Source organism: Agelaius phoeniceus, chromosome 21 (assembly GCF_051311805.1).
Source record: "Agelaius phoeniceus isolate bAgePho1 chromosome 21, bAgePho1.hap1, whole genome shotgun sequence".
Lineage (NCBI taxonomy): Eukaryota > Metazoa > Chordata > Aves > Passeriformes > Icteridae > Agelaius > Agelaius phoeniceus.
In genome coordinates, this window is record NC_135285.1 from 10,187,689 (window position 1) to 10,210,584 (window position 22,896).

At 44.7% G+C, this 22,896-nt stretch overlaps 2 protein-coding genes across 4 annotated transcripts in view; both read left to right on the forward strand.

The window, feature by feature from the left end:
- The window catches only part of RABGAP1 (RAB GTPase activating protein 1), a 60,874-nt gene that overhangs the window by 24,557 nt on the left and 13,421 nt on the right, over positions 1-22,896 (forward strand). For 2 of the 3 annotated variants that reach the window (XM_054646153.2, XM_054646154.2), the window contains 3 exons: positions 19,159-19,272; positions 19,989-20,063; positions 22,237-22,362. In XM_054646153.2, the coding sequence (XP_054502128.1) occupies positions 19,159-19,272; positions 19,989-20,063; positions 22,237-22,362 (315 nt within the window). Of the gene's footprint in view, positions 1-4,152; positions 4,609-19,158; positions 19,273-19,988; positions 20,064-22,236; positions 22,363-22,896 lie in introns of those variants that run through there. The other variant, XM_077189121.1, reaches the window with a different exon arrangement.
- GPR21 (G protein-coupled receptor 21) lies at positions 4,485-15,365 on the forward strand. The gene is made up of 2 exons (XM_077189139.1): positions 4,485-4,608; positions 4,966-15,365. The coding sequence occupies exon 2, from the start codon at positions 5,334-5,336 to the stop codon at positions 6,378-6,380; it is 1,047 nt and encodes a 348-aa protein (XP_077045254.1). The 5' UTR covers positions 4,485-4,608; positions 4,966-5,333; the 3' UTR covers positions 6,381-15,365.

The following is a 22,896-nucleotide window of genomic DNA, read 5'->3' on the forward strand; positions in this document are numbered from 1 at the left end:
GAGGAGAACATGAATTCAAGGCCCAGCAATACAATGTTTGCAGACCCTTTGGATGTAGTCTGTACCAAGAGTATAATAAAGCTGGGTTGCACTTTGGCCTTAAATTTTTTTTTTCATGCTTTTCTTAGGCATGAAATGTGATAATTTTGGAGTTCCAATGTGACTAATTCTTACTGCTCTTAAAATAGCAGCTCAGTTACAGTCAGTATGCAGCAATGTATAGGAGTAAATGTTCCTGGGAAAAAAATTGCTAATTATATGAAGACAAGGGTCCATTATATTACATTGCTTTCCCATCTTTGTAATGCTTTGCCATGTTTTGCATGTCACTAATGCCAATTCTTCTCTGGCAAGCCTGCAGTTATTTGCATTACCATGCCTTGAAGGGGGTTTATGTGAGAATAACTGCTGTGGTGTAGTGCAGGAGCACAAGGAGTCCATGTAAAACCTATGCCCTGGAATGTGAGCAGGAGATGCAGGAAACCTGTGCTCATAATGCAGTGCCCCTTCTCTCTTCATGTTGCCCTCTGTTCCTGTAGCTGCATTTGATTTCTGCCAGGCTTTTCCTGACCCCATGCAGCAGCACAGTCCCAAATTAATAAGGATCTGTGTTGACAGCTGCTTCATAACCTTCTGGCCTGTTTCAGGGATTTTTTCCCCTTGTGCACAGAATGTTGGATGCAGCACCCCAGTATTTCTTCTGGTGGTTGCTTTTCTGGGCAGGCTCAGGTAATCTCTGATTTTTTTCTTGCCTTTGCAAATTAATTGCTGAAAGAACAGTTTTTTGTTCACTGTTGAGTAGTGGCTACTGAAGGATTGAAAAGAAAATGTCTCCTGTTGTGTTCTGCCATTCAGGAGAGCTGTGTCTATCTCTCTTCTTGAATATGACTTAAAAATAGCATTGAAATTGTGTTTCAAGGTGTGCTCTTTGTGTTCCAATCATCATGACAGCATATATTAATTATTTGCTCTGGTTTTCTTTGCCACACACTGGCTGGGGTTTGTTCTCTGCGCTTTTGTTACTGCGGGAAGGTTGAAGTTTCACCATCATGGTGCTTCCACAAATTACTTTTGAGAATTTGCACACCATCTGTGTGCAATAATAAAGCTTTTAGCAGCTCCAGATTGCCATGCTGGTGGTGGGGAGTGTGGATGAAAGCCAGCCCAGTGAATTAAGGTCATGTCCCTACTGGGGACAGAAAGCAAGCTCTAGGTGAAACGATCTAGACAATCCCTGGAAGAGGCATCTGGTCCTGGTAGCACTTTGGCAATCACAGTTAGGGCTGTTAATCTTCAGGCTTCCAGCCACTGAAAGGTAGGAGAAGACACGTGGTGTCACTCCAGGTGTTAACAGACACCTGCAGGAACAAGACTGCATGTTCTGGACAGGCAGAGGTGGAGGGAAAGGGTTGAGTAGAAAACACATAAAGCGAGCCAGACAGGCTAAAAAAGAGAAATAAACATGATAGAAAGTGAAGGAGACAACAGCCACAATAAACACATTTTAGAAAGGATTAATACAATTACTGAATCTGTCAATGGAGAAGTTCTTCATAATATCAACATTAAAAACTTGACATTTACAATATGGAGGAGAAATAAAAAGCTTTTGGATATAGGTCTGTGTGGGAGGAAGTAATGTTGAAAAGAAAAAGCCATGAACTGTTGTACCAGATAAATACACTATATTAAGAAAATTACAACATGAGAGGGACATCTTGTGGCACAAATAAAATAAAAAGTAATAGTCCAGTGTCAGGAGGAGTATCCTGGAATGTTACTCCGGGGTCACCATTTCTGGGAGAAATCCCAGGCCTGGTAGATTAATTTGTTCCAGTCTTTTTCTTATAGCAGAACTGCTACCCACTTTCTCATCTTCCCACCTTTTTGTATCCATGAGACGAGGATTATAGAACACAGACGTTCTACCAAATATACTTGTCTGTCTTGCTGCAAATGATGCTGGTTTTTAATGAAGAAATAGATGAAAATGTCACTACTGTTGTTTGACTGAATGTGTTGTCATCGGCAGCATACAATGTGACAGAACCTTAGCTGTGGGTGGCTAACGCTTATTTTCTACTTATATCACAATCATATTTCCATATGTTCCTATAAATTAAAAAGAATGCATTGAAAATTCAGGAGGACAGAGGGCCATGACTGGGTACAATCAACTGAAATGGAACCTACCATGCATCTGTGCATCACACTGTACAATGATGTAGCCTTGTCAGTGTGCCTGAACCTTGAGATTCCTCGTTTGATTAGTTTTGATCACATGGTGATAAAAGTTTAATTATCTTTTTCAAGCAGCAGTTTTCCCAGGAGCTGTCATTGTAACTTTGAATAATTTCTGGAGTACTTTTCATTGCCTTAGACAAGGTGGTGCTGTATGGTGTAGAGTGGGAGAAGTCTGTACACCACAAGAGTATTTTCAGTCTCACGGAGCTCAGCCACCTCAGCCACACCTTTGGGTGTCTTTAGGAGAGGTTCTGGTGCTGGGCTGGTGGTGCACCCAACCAGAGAGCAGGGGAGCAGGCCCTGTACCCCAGTTACTTCCAGCTGCAGTTTGCTTCACCTGCCGGGCTGGCTGCAGGGGCAGGGGCAGGAGGAGATGGGGCTGTTGCTGGTTTGGGTGTTTTGAGCAAGCAGGAGTGAGCTGGCAAGAGCACTGAGTGGAGTCATTGCTCTCAGCTTCGGAGAAACAATAGAATGTCAGTTAAAGGAAAAAACAGACGTGGCTCTTCTACAGAAATACCTCTAAGGGCATTGAGCTTTTCATAAAAACCTGAACACTGGGGAGTTTTTGATTTCATGGTGCATTTTCTGTTTAGAAATTTCATCAACCAGATGTGGTATGGTTGGGGTCAGTATTTCCATTGCTACCTTGTTTTTATGTATCTGACATAGGAAGTTCAGTGTATCAATGTACATTTTCTTGGGGCTGTTTAGAATGTGTCTATTCGTGCCCAAGGATTCAGAAGTTCTATTTGAATCAATCGGTATGTAAATCATTCTCTGCTTTGGAAAGATAGGAGATCATTTCTCCAGCAGTAATTCAATCATAGCTTGTTTTTTGTAAATCCACAATACCCTGGCCTAAATTTAATTCAAAGTTTATGTTTCCTAGCTACAGTTCTAGTACTTCAGTTGCCATGAGTAGAAACACTATAAATTTAAAAAAAATGGTGGACAATAGTAAAGAGATCTATTTTGGGTTAAAGATAGGGCAGAATCCCCAAGTTTTTGTTTTCAGGCATTTGTATGAGACTAACTAAAAATCTGCCAAGTCATGCTGTTACCCAGCACAGATTTTTGGCCAACACAAGTGTATCATAAAATGCTTTTTGTACTTACTGGTCAACTGAAAACCTGAGAGCTGTGGCTCAGTTGCTTTGACCTCTATTCCTTTGGCCACAATTAATTTCCCGTTAGGTATTCCGCAGAATGACCAACGTTTAGCTTAGGTTAACCAAACCCTTGGGTTTGTTGGCGTTGGTTGTCAGAAAGCTTGTAAGGATGCCAATTGCACGCTTTGAGGTCTGACTAAATTATTTTGATTGTCGAAGAACTTCACTCCAGTTTTTTACTGGTTTGATCCATTCAAATACAAATTCCTGTAGCAAGGGCTTGCCCTAAGTGGTGGCACTGGAGCAGTCTGGTGTCATGGTCAGAGAATGAGCTCCCACATACCTGGGAACGTGTTTTCCAGCCTGTCAGTTGAAGCTCTTGATAAAGAATAAACAAGAGCTGTACCTTGTTATGCCTCTCTGCCTTCAAAGAGGTTTTTCTGGTTAAATAGTGAGATGGTATTAACTTAGGGTGTGAATACGAGTTTAAATGCTGTGCTGTGAATCTCTCTCGTGTTTGCTGGCTGGAATGTCGCTGGGTTTTCTGCTTTGGTGTCCGATGTGAGGGACAGCGGTGCCTTTGCGTTCTGTGTGTGTCTCTGTGTATGGAGGGAGGTGCCTGCCTACCTGGAGCAGCATCTGGATTAATGGTGGGACATCGTTGTCAGCTTTGCCCTTGCTTTCAGGTGTCTCCTGTGAGCAGCACACAGTGCACCTAGGAAAGGCACGTTTATTCCAGAATAGGTATTTCGCCAAAAGGGCTGGGATGGAAAAGCCTTTAAGTGACGACGAACCGCGTGAATTCAGGGCGGTGATGGGCGGCTGGCGCTCGGCGTGCAGGGTGCGGGAGGAGGAGCGGACTGCGCTGGGTGTGTGTCCCTGCGGCACCGGCGGCGCGGGGACGGCAGGGCCGGGACCCGCGTGCGCTGCCGGCCCGGCGGGGTCGCGCCGGGTGAGGCTCCCTCCGCCACCGGCCGCGCGTGGATCCGCCGAGCCGAGCGCCCCCGGAGCGCCAAGCCGCCTTCCCGAGGCTGCGGCCGGCGCTGCCCGGCTCCCTGCGCGCTGGGGCGGGCGGATGGGGGCCGGGGCTGCGGCCCCGCTCCCCGCCGGGTCCCCGCCGCGCCGCGCCCTCCCCCGCGCTCCCGCCGCCTCCCTCCCCTTCCTCCCGCCTCCCCGCCCCCGGCTCCGCATCGCCGCGGCCGGAGCGCACGCCGCCCGCCCGAGGATGCTCCGCGCTTTTGTTCCCCCGCCGCAGGTAGGGCCGGGGCGGCGGGGCCGGGCTGGCCCCGGGCCGGGCGGGGGGCGGCGGCGGGGCCGGGGCGGCGGCGGCGGGGCCGGGAGAGGCGGCGAACAAAAGCGCCGTGCAAAATGGAGCCAGCGGAGAAGGGCTGGACCCCCGCCCTCCCCGCCGCGCATCCCCCCGCCCGGCTGCCGGGGCTCCGGGGAGGCGGCATCGCCTCCGCTGCCGCCGGCGGGGCGTGGGGAGGGAGCGGGGCTGGAGCCGGGGCCGACGGGGAGCGCTGAGCAGGGCGTGGGGAAGGAGGGGAGCGGCGGAGGTGGCAGCGCGGGGGAGAGGCGGTTCTGTAAAACACTTTCCCCTTCTCTCTGTCAGCCTTTGGGAGGACTCTCGTCCTGACTCGGTGGAGGTTCCTCTCCCTCTTCCCCCAGCCCCTCATCCCTCCTCGGCGCGGCAGCCCACCCAGGAGGGCATCGGTATCAGCCCTCTCCGGTGCGCCGGGGAAGTTGCTGACATGCCTGCCGCTGGGTCCCGGTGCAGCGGGAGCGGCGGGGAGCCGGATTTAAAGGGGAATTGTGCTGCAGACAATGCACAGCAGCAGCATCTGGAGCAGCCCTGGGGACTGGAGCTCCGGTTTTGACATTGCTGCACACACAGCACCAGCCGCAATGACAGCAGCTGCCTGGAGTGGCTGCAGGCAGCAGGCAGGAGCATGAAGTAGAGAGATCACTGCAGTGCTCAAGATGAACTCCTCTTTGGTTGGCAACCAGAGTGGCCGGCCTTTCTGTCTCCTGGCCATTAGCTATTTGGAGACCATCAATTTTTGCCTCCTGGAAGTGGTTATTATTGTGTTCCTCATGGTGCTGATTATTTCGGGCAACATTATTGTGATATTTGTCTTTCACTGTGCACCTCTGCTGAACCACCACACCACCAGCTACTTCATCCAGACTATGGCGTATGCTGACCTCCTGGTGGGCGTGAGCTGTCTGGTGCCTTCTTTGTCTCTGCTGCACTATCCTATTGTTTTAAGTGAGTCCTTGGTTTGCCAAATCTTTGGTTATGTGGTATCAGTGCTGAAGAGCGTCTCCATGGCCTCCCTGGCCTGCATCAGCATCGACAGATACATCGCCATCACGAAGCCCCTGACCTACAACACGCTGGTTACCCCGTGGAGGCTGCGGATCTGCATCTTGACCATTTGGCTCTACTCCTGCCTGGTCTTCTTGCCCTCCTTTCACTGGGGAAAGCCCGGATATCACGGGGATGTGTTCCAGTGGTGCGCCAACTCCTGGAACACCGATCCCTATTTCACCCTCTTCATTGTGGTGATGCTCTACGCCCCGGCCGCTTTCATCGTCTGCTTCACCTACTTCAACATCTTCCGCATCTGCCAGCAGCACACCAAGGAGATCAACGAGCGGCGCGTGCGCTTCAGCTCGCAGGACGGGGAGGCTGGCGAGGCCCAGCCCTGCCCGGACAAGCGCTATGCCATGGTCCTCTTCCGCATCACCAGTGTCTTCTACATCCTCTGGTTGCCCTACATCATCTATTTCCTGCTGGAGAGCTCCAACGTCTACAGTAACCGCGTCGCGTCCTTCTTGACCACTTGGCTTGCCATTAGCAACAGTTTCTGCAACTGTGTCATTTACAGTCTCTCCAACAGTGTCTTTCAGAAGGGGCTGAAGCGTCTCTCGGGGGCCATCTGTGCCTCGTGTGCTAGACAGAGGGTAGCTAAGGACTCCTCTACCTCTAGGAGCAAAAGATCTTCCAATGGATGTCATGTCTAGGACGCCCGTCAGCTGGACTGGGAAGTGCAGGGACAATTGCGTTGATTGCAAAATAACTTAGATACGATTTTAAGATACCCAGATTTGCAAAAAGGTTTCTGAGAAATGCTGCTGACATAGAAGGATCAGGAGCACATAGCGTTGTGGTTTCACTTTAAAAAATGATTGCTGTGGAGGAGGCTGTGGAGTTTCACCTCCACATTCATTTTAAAGAATAAAGCTGTATCTTGACACTTACCTCTCCAGCTGGTGTGACTGAATGGAGTGGGTGTCTGAGAGCTTCGGCAAAATGTAGTCTTTCTTACAGCTTTACTGGGTTCTTTGGAGATTCGTGCTTCACATGTAAATGATAGATCTGAAGTGGAAATGTCACAGTCTATGGTATATTACAGGGATTTTTTTAATATATGCCAAAGTATATTGACACAATGTTCCAGCGTCAGAACAGAAGGGGCCAAACAATTTGTTTTTCAGTGCTACCTAGACAGGACTTGTAGAACAGGAGTGAACAGTGTGAACATTTCAGTGTGAACTCTGTCAATGAGCCGTGAGTGCAGCGATGTGGTCTGGGCAGTCTCACTCCTAGGGCTGATCTGGCTTCCGTGCCCCGTTTCCCTGGTAGGATGCATGTTTGGATCTGAGTGCGGCATCTGCGTTTTCCTGTTTGTTGTGAAGTAAGAAGAAAAACTTGGATCAGACCAAATTTAGCAGTTAAATAAAATGTGTTTTGATAAGCTAAGAGAAAATACGTGTTGCTTTATGATACCAGAGTTGTGGCAGCCACTCAAGGATGATGCCAACATGTGAAAATTGTTCTCAAACCAGTGGAGAAATGCCGCGGGTTTGTATGTGGAAATTTTCTCAAGAACAACTTTAAAAATAACATGTCCCCTTTTTTTTTTTTTTTAATCTAAATTCTTCTGATATTTTGCATACTGGAACTTAAGGGGAAAGGAAAGAAAACAATTGTCTTCTAAACAGCTAAGGGAACTATGTTGTAAATTTAACTGTAGTATTTGAGTTATTCATAAGTGCACAGAGCTAAATCAGAGACATTTTTCTTTAGCCTTCATGGGATTAAAGATGGTTCAAATATAGCAGGAGCTAAATCCTGCTGGCAAAAGCATATCTAACTGGTCAGACAAAGGCAATATCTGAGCAACCATGTCTCATTGACCACAGCTTGTTCAAGCTAGCCTAGATTAAATGTTTTGAGTACTGTCATGCTGTTAAGGTCTAATGGCCCTCAAATTGTTGAGTTTTTCCTAAAGAATATCCTGGTCTTTTTTACTATGCCATTTTGGAAATGAAAGTGAACCAAGTATTGCTGTAGTGGTGGATTGCAGTGTCACCCTGTCCCTGGTGCAGGGCTGTCCCTCTGTCTCTCCTGCTCTGAGAGGAAGCTGTGCCCCCAACCATCTGCCCTCTGTGCCCCTCCTTGTGCTTCCCGTCACTGCCTCGGGCTGCTGAGTAGGGAATTCCCTGAGCTCCTCTGGTACAGCTGGTGTGCTCTTAGTCACAGTGGGAATGAAAAAAAGATAGGGAAAATAATGTGATATTTTTAGAATTGGGGTAATTCTCTTGGCCAAAGGGAAGGCTTTGTTTTTGTTAAATCGTTTCAAGTCTGTGTTGTTCTAGATCAAGATCGTATTTTTAATACTCTGCCCTGTCCCTCCTGCAAACTCCCCCCTCCTCTCTGCTGTGCTGTGAGCCCTGGCCTCTCCTCTCTCTGACCTGCCCTGGAGGTTACCAGCTTGTCTCTGCCCCATCACATGCCACAATTGCTACAGCCCAGCCCTGCTGCCCATCCACATTTGCTCCAGTACAGTCTCATGGGGCTGCCCGTGAGGAAATGGGGAAGGAGAGAGCAGCAGGATGAAGCATTCCTGGCATGGCACGTATTTGTCAGCACTCAGTGCTGGTACACTTGAGTTCCTCTCCTGGATGTGAGTGTACCTGTTCAGGGGAGGATGGGGCAGAGCCCCCTGCTACTGCTGCCTCCTTCTGTTGGAGGGCCCTGAGGCAAAGCATTTAAGTGGCATCTTGATCAGCTTCCAGCTATTTCATCCATAGTCAGTCCAAAGCTCCCAAGATAAACATCCTCTTCAGTTCATCTGAAATTTTGAGAGCACGGGTTGTCTAAACCCTGCTGCCTTCACGCCACCGTGTCTTGCAGTCTGAAGTGAGGAGCAGAGGGGCTTGTCTGGCTCCTTGCAGACACACCTGGGAGTTGCTGGGCAGAGCCCTGCAATGGGAATTTTGGTTAGACACAGCCAGCCACGGTGGGGAGCACAGGCCTGCAGTGACTCACTTGGGAAAGAAGTGGGATAATAAGCTCCTGCACATCCTGGCTGATTGTCTCGAGTGCTCTGTGGGTGTGATGGCAAAGGGGGGCTTTGGGGAACAATTCAAGGGCTTTAGTCACTAATATCAAAGTGTGTGTGTGTGGTATTTTTGGAACAGCCTCTCAGGTAAACTCCCTGTAGCCTTTCTCTGACTCTTCACCTTATCTAACATTTCCAAGTCTTTGAAATGATGCAGTGTATCACTGAAATAGCATTTGATTGAACTTAATAGAAGAGAAGAATCTGCTGGGGCCTAAAACCCTAGAAATGGCAGTTTCAGGTTTAAGGGGAAGCTGCAAAGCAAAGATTGTTGCTTTCAGGGTATTTTATGGCTAAATAGAGGGTTTAAATAGGAGCATTGTGTGCTAGTTTGTGAAAATTTTGGAAGTTTCTGAAACTGGTAAGGGGTCTAAATCATGGCATAGAGATTTAACTGGAGCTGAAGCAGTTGCTCCTTCAGCCCTGAGCCTGGAATTGCACTTGGAGCACGGTGGCTGATCCAGATGCAGATGCATTCTTGCAGCTGTTGCTGCTTTGCAGCAAAGGTTCAGTTCTAACATTCCTGACAGCCAGGCTGTTTTCAGTTGCCTTACTCATCTCCAAGTCTTCCTCAGCTCAGACATTTCCTGTAAGAGGTGAAAATCAGAATCTGGAAGTCTCCAAGAGATAAGGATGGAGAGGAGTTGCAGCCAATTGATGCATTCAAGTTTCATCCACTGTACAGACACTTTTAGTGTTGCCTCATTAGCTTGGTTTTAGTGTCAAATATTTCTCTTTTTGTCTCTGTTAATTTATTGATATTTTAAAAATTTAAATTACATTTTTCCCTCTTAATTTAACGTTGATGTAGTATGTGTAGTATGTGTTTAGGTGTTTTAAATATTTATAGCATTTGGGTCTGTTGTCTTCAGTGAAATTGCAGGGGGTGAATTCTGTTCACTGTGCCAATGGTGGGAAAAATAATTTTGGCAAACACGACTTTGTTTCTCAGCAGTGCATTGAACACCTTTTGTCATGCACCCAACACAGGCACAGGGGTCCTTGCTAGGAATGGTCAGGCAGCAAATTTTCCAGCTGGATCCTTTTCATCCTCCACATCTGAAATGAGTCCACTTCTGGCTCTGTTTGTGTCTGGGTGCTTTGGAAATCAGTGGTGAGAGCATTGCACAGATAAATGCCACACTGAGGAGAGGACAGAAATCAAATTGCATCTTCATAAAAATGGGGCTGTGATATGATTAAATGAACTAATTTTGAAGTTCCATCTCAGACTATAAATTTATTTTTTATTAGAGTTATCTGCCTCGCTTTCAAATTAAGCTGCTGGAAGTTTCAATTTGCAAGATGCAATTCAGTGGCTTTTTTTAGTGCCATGGGAAGGATTTCTATACTCACAGCTTCTCAGAAGATGGTAATTTGCTTCATGTAGAAGTCCTTTTTTATTTTTATTTTTTTAAAGATTACTGGAAGTTTAGGTTGTGATTATGTTGTCATTTTCCAAATATACTTGGAAAATAGCTGTGAAATATTATTTTTTTATTATCTCAATCAAGGGATAGTATTTTTAAACTCAGCAGAAATCTTCTGTGTCAAACAAAAGTTTTACTATTATCTAGTGTTAATTTTTTTATTAAATGTTACCAGTTTCTACAGTCTTTATTTGTTGTTGGGATGTTTGTTTTTAGGCTTTTTATCACTCAGAAATGTGTTTCTACTACTTGGAATTCTGACATGGCTCAGTGTCAGAGTGCCAAGGGGCAGTTTTGGATATTTGTCACAAGTCTTTGACAGGAAGAAGGGGGTGCAAAGTACTGAGGCACAGAGAATTGCAGGAGACAGAGAATTCCCAATGGCATTGTTCCTCCCTCTCATATAAACACTTTATATGTGAGAACCCTAAATTTCAGTTTGTCTCTTCTGAAAAAAGACACTCCCAAGGCCTGGATGTGATATGAGATGGAAACATTCATTGTGCAAATTCAACATGGAGATTTTTTGCTATTTATCATGGTGTTCCCAAGTGCTGTGATTATCAAGGCAGTAACTCCATGAGTCAGGAAGTCTGAAATTTCAGTCTGATCTTACTTCACATCAGGGTCTGAAGTTGACAGAACTTCTAAGTCAGGTTGGTGCTTTAAAAAATATTTCTTAGGAACCAGTATGTGAGCACAGGAATCTGCCTTCAGACTGTACAAAAAAAAAGGACCCTTCTAAAAATTTTCTAATTCATCTCTTTTAGATAATTTAATAAGAGAAGGTGGAGGTTTTGGAAGGCTTTTTTTTTGTTGTTTTAGCACATGTTTGGTTCTGAGTTTTTGACGCACCTGCTGAAACTTTTGCCTGACTTGGCCCTTATTTTATTGTTTGGTTTAGAAGAGTTTCTTCTCCCCTTCCATGACTTTGCAGAATACAGCACATCCTTCCTGTGGTGTCATTGAAGATAAAACTAGATTTTAATCCAAGTTTATCCAAATGTTATCTTTAGTGTTCCCTATACAGTGAGTGCTGTTGTGTGTATGGGGCTGTGGTCAGGCCAGAGCTGGTCAGGTTTTACAGATGTCTCCATCAAAGCAAACAGCCCCTCTTTTGGGTGGTGGGAGAATGTCCCATTTTCACTGCAGAGAAATGTGTTCTCCTGCCTCTGAGCTGATGTAAATGTGTTCTCCTGCCTTCTGAGCTGATGGCTTACTTCCAGTTGGTATTTCCATTATTGTCTGTGCTTTGTAGAGGTTCTGCTTCGAAAGACGTTTCTGCACATAAGCAAAGACATTTAATACTGAAGTTATGGTTTTGGAAGGGGATAGGTCTTCAGAAGTAAAATCTAGTAAGTGTAGGACCAGGTGCTGTTGTGTTCAGAGAAAGAAACTGAAAGTCTGAAAGTTGTGGTCGATGGGAACAAAGAGAGGAAACCTGCTGGAGATGGGTCAGAACAATGGAATATTTAACGTGAGTCATTTTCTTTACAATGCACACTTTTAAATATGGAGTTTCACCTTCTTGCTTTGGCTTTGCTGCTCCCTGGAGGCAGCTCCTCTGAGCCTGAGGTCCCCCACACCCAGCCCAAAGGGATTCCCTGCAGACCTGGGGTGATGATCAGCCCCTCTTTTGAGTTCAGGTCACATCAGTCCCTGTCACTGTTGTCTGTCTGAGGTGTTTCAGCCACAGGGAGTTAATCTGATGGCATATACTTTGTTTGGTCAGCTTTTCCGTTTTTTTCCCTGTGACATTGTTTTCTAGACAGGTGAAATGTTTGTTTATGGAGGCAGCTTCCCTGAGCTGATCACAGGACGTGCAGGCTCTGCTCCAGGAGAGCCCAGGAGGCAGCAGGTCCCTGTGGGACAGACCTGTTGGTGGGTTGGTAAGCAGTGGCTTTATTGTCTGAGAGGTTGTAGGAAGTGCTGAGTGGATGCACATGGCATTAGATGATGTTTAGAGTAGGGGTTCACAGGGACACCCATGTTTAGAAGGAGAGGATTGGGGAAGGCTCCACCTGCCTGCGTGTGAGGCCTGAGCTGCAGCCCAGGGGGCTGGGACAGAGCAGTCCTGACTCTGCTCTGACTTCCATTTATGAATTTGTAAGATGAGGATAGCAGTTTTGTAATTCAAAGCTTTGGCTTCTTTCTGATGGTCATTACTGGAGATCCTTCCATGAAAAGGTGAAATAAATTCAAGTGGCTCCTCATAAAGATGAACTCAAATCTTGCTGTGCATATGCGAGTCATTCTCAGTGTTACACAGACCACTGAACCAAGCAATCAAATGCTTAATAAACCAAGTCATTACTTTTATGGTAAATTGAAAAAAGTTCTTCTGGGATTTCAACTGTAAATGAATCCTTGAAAATCAATAATTAGATTAGTAAAGGATGACGTTTTAATATGCTGGCAGGAATATAGAGGGATTTGTCAGGGGAAGCAAAACCAGACTTTGCACTAAAGTGGCTTAAGTATATTTATAGTGCTAGTGATTCTGTGTGTGTGTGGGATCTTTGGACTATTTTAATATAATGTAAGGCTTTGAGCTTTAGCGAACTCAAGTTGCTCGTTTTATGAAGTTACATTAGTACCACACTGTGAAGTATTTTTAAATATTAGCATTACTGGGTATGAAAAGTATTTCATAAAAACATTTTTTAAAACATTTTCTGTAGATGCTGTCGAATGAATTGATGTTTAGTGTACAAAGAAATAAAACCTGAGGGCTGTAAGGTACCTGTATGTTTCTGATCACCTCGGTTTTTGAGGGGTTAGGTATTTCTTGAGGTTAAATTGTCATTAAAACCTACTAAAAATACTGGTGCAGTTAATCCTTTCAGAGAACAGAAAGCAGCATTACCTCCAGCCACGCTTTTGAACTGTCTGGAAGGATTTGCAATTGTTGTATTGTCTTGACAGACTCATGTCTTTAGAAATGCTGTACAGCACAGTCTTTTGCAAGTTCCTATGCTGATACATTTCTCTCCATATGTAACCTTTGAAATCTAGTTTCTATTGTAATTCTAGCATGTAAACACTAGATTCAATTTTGTATTCCTCTAATGAATGCAACAGGATGGAAACACGTTTGCAATTGCTAATGATGAGCTTTTTTACTGTTCTTAATACTCGTGGGTATGTCTTTTCTTCAGGGATTTCAGAACTGTATTCGTACCTTTTTAAATTGTTTTTTTCACATGCTGTTTACAATTAAACCACGAGCATGGGAGGCTGTGCGTGCATGTGCTTTTAGGTTGCTTTGCTGAATGAAATGCAGTGGAGTGATCTTACTTTAAAGCCTCTCTGTTGTCCAGAGAGGTTGTGGCTGTCCCTGGATCCCTGGCAGTGCCCAGGGCCAGTCTGGACGGGGCTTGGAGCAACCTGGGAGAGTGGAAGGTGTCCCTGCCATGGCAGGGGTGGCACTGGATGGGCTTTAAGGTCCATTCCAACCCAAACCATTCCATGGCTCTGTGATGCTCGTTCTTCCTCGTGTCCCGCCTGTCTGCTTGCACCTTTCACAGTACCTGGTACAGCAGAAGCCACCAGTGGGGTTTTTCTGGTGTCCTGTGGAGATCTGACGTTGTCAGAGGTTGTTTTAAGGAGTTTTGTTTGGGAGACAATCCAGCTCCTTACACAAGCAGTGTTCCAACTGATAGTTTTTTCCTGAATGTCAGTGAAAAGGCCAAGAGTAGATGAAATCACAGGTGAGAATGTGTATGTGTGTGTTTGTAAGAACTTTGTGCACCTTTTAATGCTGGAAATAGTTTTGTATTAAAATATGAGAAAGAGCTGTGAGTGTGGAGCCCCTGGTAGGAAGAACTATGGGGAAACCTGCACCAAAGCAGATTAGAAAAGCAGACAGGTGAATCAGAGACTGGTTCTGGTTTAGTTCTGACACAGTGGGGACGGTCTGGGGGGGTTCCTCGATGCTCCTTGGCTCTGCTGGTTCTGCTCTGCCTCACACAGGGGCAGGGTGTTCTCATGCACAAGGCAGCTGAGGGAGAGTTCTGCTGAATTACCTGTTTTGTGCCAACTCAGAACTGTTGTTGAAGTACAGGGGAGAGGGGTTCTTCCACCCCATGGTTTTAATAGACATTTCTGTAGCTGATTTTTCAACTAAGACTAATAATAAGAAAAACTACAGTTGAGCCAAAAATGACAAATGTTACTGACTTAAAATAATACTTGCATATTTTTAATTATTAAATGGAATTAGATAAATCGGAAGCATGTAAATATCTGATTCTAAATCTTTGCATAATTATTTCCAAGAGGTAATTTTGCTAAGAGCTATTAAAACTCCAGGAAATGTATTATTCCCTTTTGAGATGGTGTGTACCCCAGCTGTGTCATACATCTCTTGGCTTGTTTCCTTTTTGCTGTAGATGTACATACATATATATATTTGTGTGCTGTGCAGTTGTACAGTCACTGCCATGCTAAACTGATTGCTTTCCAATGAGTATATCTGTGTGTTTTACATGTGTGTGTATGTGTCCCCAAACAAGCAGTTTAGCAGGGCAGTGGTTGTACACTCACAGAGTTTAGGGCTTTGTACAATATGTAATTTTAAGAATGTCGATGTGGTTCTTAGCGGATTTTATAAACACTTTTCTGAATCTGTTATCAGCACTTCCCATCCTACCAGAAACTGCACATTTTTCAGTGATTGTTCCACTGGTTACATTTTTGTCTGCCATTTGTTCTGGATTGATGTAATCTTGATACTACTAAAATTTCAAGGGCTGTTGACGCATTTCACATAGCCTGGGATTGCCTGTTCTCCAAATATATGGATCATGCATCAACAGTACTAAGTAGCCTTACTGTTTTGCCTAAAAGCCTAGCTAATTTATTTAATATTCTCTCTTTAAAGAGAGGTCTCTGGAAGGGGTGGCAGATTTTAGGATGCTCCTTCTCTTTAAAGGGAAACTCGGAATTGACTAGCAGTACTCGTTGATCAGTGATATTATTGTAGCCAAAGGATGCATGGGTGGTTTAATAGGAAGTTTTTGCTTCAAGTTTCTTGATGAAATGTAGTGTTCTACAGAGCTGTGTGAAGAGTGTAGTTTTTTATTCTGAAATGCACTTGTACACTTTATTTGAAAGGTCTGAATGGATCATAAATACATTTAAGAAATAAATGATAATGTCACATGTTTTCACGGCTTGTCTCGGATGACTTTTCTGTTCCTGTGCTGCTAAAGGTGTGGTCCTTGGCACTGGGTGGGGCTTTCCCCCTTATCTGTATTGCTCTAAATAGCCTTGGAGGGAGTGCAGGGCAGGAGAAGCCTCCAGCCTGCTTGGTGCTTGTGCTTTATCCATACATGCTGCAGGGCACTGGAGGCAAACTCCTCGCTTTGATTTTCCTGTGGGAAACTTGAGCCCTAAAAGGAAACGAGCAGAGCGAAAGGGCTGGATATCACAAGGGATTCACTTTTATTTTTAGAATTGCACTATATTGCCATATTTGGCCTGAAACTATGGTGTATCAATGCACTATTGTATCCAATTGCAGTGTCTAACCAGTCCAAATTTGTCTAAATTATTCAGGTTTTTTCTACAAATACTTTTTATCTGTGAATGTTCTGGGCAAGTGCTGACTCCAGGTAACACCTTCTGCAGGCAGCATTCCTTGTGGGAAGTTAACAAGTACATTACTCTGAAACTGTGGTTTGTGTCACTTCCCTGAGGTCTCAGTAACAGGTGTAATTCCTCCTACCAAAACCTTCTCCAGTGGTTTGGACAAAAGCAAATGCAGGAAGTGCACTCTGTGTAAAAATGAATGTAAATATTGCTTAATAAAAGTAATTCTAGGAATGCCATCAGCCTGCAAAATAGACCTGGTGGCACAGGATCCTGATAACACTGAAAATAGCTGTCAGAGGATCATTTAATGTATTTGAATGTACTTAAAATGTACAGATGTGCTCAAAATAACTTATCCCCATCGTGTAATATTACCCCTGCTGCTGCCCATGAAAGCTGCACAGAATTTTGGCTCTCTCTGCATGTTGGATCTGCTGGAATCTGTCCCTGGCTTGGTGCACTCCAGGGTGGCTTGTCCATGCCTTGCAGCAACACACCACGTGCTGCTCCCACCCTGGCAGAGCAAGGAAAATTCCAGCGGTGGCCTGAGACTCCAGACCCTTCCCACAGTAATCTCTGACCATGTGGCAGAATTCCTGCAGTCACTGGGACCCTCCTAAGGAGTAACTGGAATGTGGAAATGATGTGGCAAGAGTGAGAGTCAGGCACAGCTTGGGCTGGTGGTGGGTGTGTCAGATAACTCAGCAGTGAGCAAAATTCCACAGTTGGAATCATTCTGGGGGCAGGGGGAACCTAAAGTTTGGTCCCCTTGAAAGTCTCCATTTTGGTGGTGGTTGTGAAGGCAGCCTGGGTCCAGGTCAGGGCTGTTTTATACCCCAGGGGATTTTCTCCAGGAGCCTGGAGCTGATCTTTGGGTGATGAGCCATTTCCAGCAGGCAGCTTCCTCCATTCTCTGGAGGTTTCTTGTTTCATTTTTTTCATCACAAATCTTGTCCTTTACCAATTCTTTGCTGCAGCTTCTTCATCCTCTTGGGTTTCTGTAGTGGATTAGGAGGAATAAACCTGAGCTGCTGAAAACTGCAAGTAGATCAGTCCCAGAAAGAGGGAACTCCAGCTTTTCCATGTCTTTAATTGTGCCTTAAGCTACAGAAAAAGCTTCTAAAGTAACACAGTCTCAGTCTGAATATGTTGATCAAGGCTGTAACTGCATGACATGGTTTGCAGATCCTAGGATGCTCCCTGCAAGATCATGAAAATGCATGGAAAATATCTTTTAAATACATCAGGTTTAAGAGATGGGAACCAATATGCTTTTATATGCAGCCTGACAGGATAAATGGGCTTTTCCCAGCTGGACTGCATCCTGGTTTCCATAATTACTCACGTAGTTTCTGTTTAAATCAACTGGAGAGGAAGGTTTCAATATAAGTCCCTTAATATTTTAAAGTGTATAAAAGAGGGGAGGAAGGGCATATCCTGAGTCTGAGCATCTACATTTTCCTGCTTTCCTTCAGAGCAGCAAACTGTTATGAGAATTTTAATCTTCACTACACTTGCCTCAGTTCTCATGGCTGGTTTCCACTCTGTTTTCTTTATTACTTTCTTTTTCTTCCTGTCATTCTTAGCTTTCTATTTTTCAATCCCAGTTTGTGAAGGGTGTGGGTTCAGAAGGGTTTCCTTCAGTTCCCAGTCCCCTGAAAGCATGAGAAATTGCCCATTGAGCCAATTCTCACAGCAAGGTATAAAAATAGGAGTAAAGAAAAGGTTACACAATGCTTGGATTGCAGCAGTTTGTACTAATGGGGAGATTTCAAAGCCATGGTTTGAAAAACATTTTTTAAACCTTATCATTTCCGTTGATTTTTCTCTTCCCAAGCTGTGTTTCAGCTGCAGGAACTCACGTTGGATTGCTTGAGGAGTTGTGCTGAGGCACGGGAGTCAAGAGCTGAGCAAGTCACGCAAAGCCAGAGGGGCCACTAATTAGTTCTCTTTAGCCATAATGAGTGATTCCTTTGAGAATCCTCTCTTAAGAGTTTCCAACCAGATGCTTTTGTCTCTGCTGTTAAATAAGTGGATTAGAAGGCAAGTGGGTTTGAGATTATTTTGCCATTGCAGCAGGTGACTCTCAGGAAAGGCGCTTGTGTAGGACCACAGGTGCTGCTGGCAGTGGCCAGGCCCTGTGCTCCTGGGAGTACTTCACTGGAATTCAGTCTTGCAAACTTGTAAGAAACTAAAAATTATTACTAAGTCTGCATTCACACGTTTAAAACTTGCAGAACAGTTTCTGAGCTTTGTCTTTCCCTGCTTGCAAACAGCCAGCCATTAGCATAATTGTCTTTGACTTAAAAGGTGTTTATTTATATGAAATTTATTGAGCATTGGATTTTGTTTGTTTCTAATTTCCTTATAATGAGATAGACCTCTTTACCAGTTAATTATTATCAAATTGGAATGCTGAACAGTACTTTTGATATAATTTCCAAAACAATCTGCTCTTGATTCTAATAGCAGCATAATGCTTTCTTTCCTAATGAAATGTCTGTGTTAAGCCCCAGAGAGGAGCATTAACCTTGGATTAAAATCAGACCAGAAATGAAGCACACTGAAAATGAAGCACACTGTGGTAATTTTGTTGTTGTTGTTGTTTGAAAAACAATTTTGTGAAGAAAAAGAACGACAAGCTGTATTGAATGTTCCTTACACTGATTACATCGTGTGCTTTTTTACCATCTTTTACTTCTAACCTTTTTCCATTTGCCAAACAGAAACATGGGGTTTTTGGATAGATTAAACCTCTTTTTTTTTTACTGTTCAGCTTTCCAAATGTCCAAGGCATCTGAAACTGATGGTGTCAGGGTGATGTAGGGAACAAAGTTCCACCTTCCTCATGCTGAAATCCCAGCTCATGCAGAACCTGTCCCTACATTCCCTCGTGTTCTCCTGTATGACACTCCCCAGGGCTCATACTCATCTGTTTTCTCTAATTGAGTTCTGGGGGGGATGAGGAGTGGTTCCTCAAGCTGAACCTCAGGGACAGCATTTTGGACAGCTGCTGCTTACTCCTGCAGTTGTGAGATACCAGGAGTGTGCCAGGGCAGTGCTGGCATCCAGGAATCTCTGAGGGATGGCTGCATCTGCACTGCCCCGGCCTGGAGCACAAATGGGGGGTGTGTGTGTGTCTGTGAGCTCCTTCTGCCACTCTCTGACCTCCCCAGATGTGCTGAGGTACCCAAATCTATCCCAGCTGTGATCTGCAGCTGCCAGCTCTGCTGGGGTACACTGGGTCTTGTTAAATTTAGAGCAGTGCACAGAAGCCAGTGCTAATCTCCCAAGTCTCAATCCTAGCATATTGTAATTCATGTTCTTTTGATGTGTGTTAATTTGCATGCTATTTTCTTTTTCTGATAGGAGTCTCCACAAGACAGTGCCATCACCCGAGACATCAATCGAACATTCCCTGCTCATGACTATTTTAAAGACACTGGGGGAGATGGCCAGGACTCCCTGTACAAAATATGCAAGGTATTCTTTCAGTTCTTCTGGGCTGGTTTGGTAGCTTGGATTCAGCATCACCAGCAGTGTGACTGCTGGCTGAGAAGAAGGGGATGTGTTGGCATTGTCTGTCATGCAGACAGCCTCTGGCACAGGCTCAGGCTCCTCGCCATGGCAGCTGCTGGACTGAGTCTGGTTATTCACACAGGACTCCTAAAGCCCTCCCAGATTTCTCTGCACTGAAGTGTTTGGTGCAAAGACTTCACATCATTCCTGACCTGTCAGCCTGGATCAAGCTGGACAGATTATGTGACTGGAGATGACTGTGTACCTCCATAGAGGTTATAAAGCCATGGGCATGCACTGAAGCTGATTATTAAAAGGAGGAAATAAGCAAAAATGGTCAGCTCAGTGTATTCAGATATCTCAGCTGGAATGGTTTAAGCTTCCAGCACTTTCTTTTGAATTCCTAGAGCTTCTCCCTCTTCCTAACATCCCTGTGGGACCTATTTAGAGATAAAAGCACTCAGATAAGTGCTTGCAGCAATGTTGGTGCATTACTGGAAGCAGCCACTGCCTCTGTATATCTGAGTTTGGTTGTCATACAGATTTTCCCTTTGTTGGAATGACAATGGCTGCACTCCATCCATGGGAGTTGTATGGAGCTGTGTTCAATGCATTGTTCTGTTTTATTTGTGTTTGCTATCTTGAGACAGGTACCAGTAAAGTCTTGATTCCTCTTTCAGGCCTACTCTGTGTATGATGAGGAGATTGGCTACTGCCAAGGCCAGTCCTTCCTGGCTGCTGTGCTGCTGTTGCATGTAAGTGCTGCCCTTACCCTCAGCTGCTTTAGAATTAAGGATAAATGCTCCACTTGTCTAGAACAGATTCTGAGCTGATGGGGTTGCAGGGCACACATCCACCTCTATGTTGGTCAGTAATGAAGTGATTTTAGACAGGGAGGAGTACATTGTTTCAGACTTGCTGTGGTGTTTGTAAGGACTCAGTGTTCGTGCCCTTGTGTTCCTGTACTGGACCCCTTCCATCCAGGCTTGCACTCATGAGCAGTAGTAGGCATGGAATTTGTGTATAAGACAACACTGTAAATGTTTTTGTTGCAGGGTTTCAAGGTCACATTTTAGCTTTTTATAAGATGTTTCTATTGGAGTCAGCCAGAAATACAGATGGTGTTTGCCTTGTCCTGCATACACAGAGGAGGATTTAGGACATTGAAGGGATGTCAGTTCTTTGGGTCTCAGTGCAGGCTGTGCTGCCTGTGGGCTCTTGTCCTGGAGGTCTTTGTGCTTCTTGGCTTGAGAGGTTAGGGAAGGATACAATAATACCTTCATATTTTTAAAAGAAACTGTATTATGCTTTTTTAAACTTAATTGCTGTTGATAAAAGTGATCTCATCAGTGTAATATCCTTTAATTGCTGGTGTGTTCAGAAGCTAGAGAGAGATTTATGGTTCTCAGGAGCAAAAGTTTTAGATTCACTCACGCTTGGGAAATACAAGAGCCTTACAAATCTGTATTTGTGTATTTATAGACTGTTCTGTTTCAAAGTAACGTCTGCTTTTTGTCAGTGTTTCTGTTGCAAGGGGAGTTGGAACTGCAGAGTTCCTGAGCCCAGCAGTGCTTTGAGGTTTCTTTTCCCCAGCTGTTGCTGCCATCGAGGGCTGAGCATGAAGAGTTCTCTGCAGTTTTGGGTGGAAGAGGAAGTCTGGCCTTCAGGGGAGGATTTTCCATACTGTTGTAAAGTCAGGGGAGGATACAGAGGAGATTGCAAACTCTATTCTTGTGAAACAAAAGCCAAGTGATTAATGATAACAACCTTTTAGTTCTTTGTAACTGTAATCTGAAATATTTCCTAGATGGGCAATTAATTCTTTATTTCCTCACTGAATGAGATAGGGAAGGGCAACTCTTCCTGCTATGAGAACTGAACACTTTCACTGGAACAGATGTGCTTGCTTGTAGATCCTCATTGTCATGGGTCCCTTGCCTTAGAGAGATTCACTCTCATGACTGAGCCCTGTGTTATTCCAGAGTTCTCTCTTTAACAGTGCTTGTGGCTTCTGGGAATAATGTATGCATGGAAGGAATACATAAGGAAAAGCTAAATTTCAAATAAGTTTCTTTTCTTTTCAAAGATTCTCTTTGAAGTCAGCCTTTGGAGTGTGGCTGCTAGGGAAAATAAATAATAAAAACAAATCTTGCAGAAAAGGAAATTAAGTTTCTGCGAGTCCTTCACTACCAGTTTGGAATGTTTCAGCAAAGTTTTCTGTTTTAATAAACTCCATCTGCAGATTAATAATAGAATACTTGAGATGGATGTTCTGTTCTTTATAGAAACCAGCAATTGACCTGAAGTCAGACTTTTCTACAGAAATATTAAAACTGAATTTTAAGGGCAGGAAAAATGTCAAAACACTGATGAGCTTTGAGTTTTCCTTCAGTTTTTGGCAGAAAAGGGAGATTGAACCTTCCCAAACTGGTGCTAAGTTGTGAGGTGTGGAGCTTCTGTTAGCAATTACTGGTCTCTCTTAATGCTGTAATCTAATAAACATCAAATATAATAATGTCATTGAAAAAGGGAAATATATATAGTTAAGAATAAGGGAAGGATCAAAGATTTTGTTTAACATCCTTCAGTAATACTGTTTCTGCCTTTTTTATGTGGGTGACAAAGGGTTAGGCTGCTCAAAATCTGTAAGATTCAGATTCTGATGAGTTCTGGAGCAAAGACACAGGAGAACTGCTTTGGTCTTCATGGAAGATGTATTTTTAGTTGAGTGATTGAGAGGTGGTTTATTCCTCTGAAATGCCATTTGCAACAGTAAACCTCATTTGGAGTGATAATACTCTTGTTTGCATTTAAACTGGATAAAAAAGTAGTGGCAATTCAGCCTTTCACTCGGAGGGAGGTTCAGGCAGATGTCCTGATGTGAAAGGTTCTAATGCTGGCTGCTAAATCCACTTTGCTTTCTCACAGATGCCTGAGGAGCAAGCTTTCAGTGTTCTGGTCAAAATCATGTTTGATTATGGACTCAGGGAACTTTTCAAACAGAACTTTGAAGATTTGCACTGCAAGTTCTATCAGCTGGAGCGCCTCATGCAGGTGGGGGCTCACCTGGGGGTGAACAGACCCGAGCATGCAGTTCAGCCCTGGCTGTTCCTGTGGCATGAATGGTGGTTGTGAGCTGTGAGCAAGGGTGAGTGGTGTTTGTGAGCAAGGGTGAATGGTGTTTGTGAGCTGTGAGGAAGGGTGAATGGTGTTTGTGAGCTGTGAGTAAGGGTGAATGGTGTTTGTGAGCTGTGAGGAAGGGTGAATGGTGTTTGTGAGCTGTGAGTAATCTGTGAGTAAGGGTGAATGGTGTTTGTGAGCTGTGAGCAAGGGTGGAGAACGAGGACCATGCCCGGTGTTGTAGCAGGGGTCTCAGGAGCAGGGTGGTGCTGCTGAAGGCAGATGTTCCTGACAGCTGGAGTGGCTCTGGTCTCAGCACAGCCTCTGCTGGGCCCTGCTGAGGCAGATCCCAGGCTCCTGCTGGGCATCCAGCCCAGGACAGGCCTTTGGCATCCTTAGGAGGCCCCCAGGCCTGTTCCTGTCACACCTGGTGGATGCAGGACCCTGCACTGGTGGTCACTCGACCCA

Bases quoted from the DNA above. Each gene is read 5' to 3' on its own strand.
- GPR21 (XM_077189139.1), top strand. From the start codon at position 5,334: ATGAACTCCTCTTTGGTTGGCAACCAGAGTGGCCGGCCTTTCTGTCTC.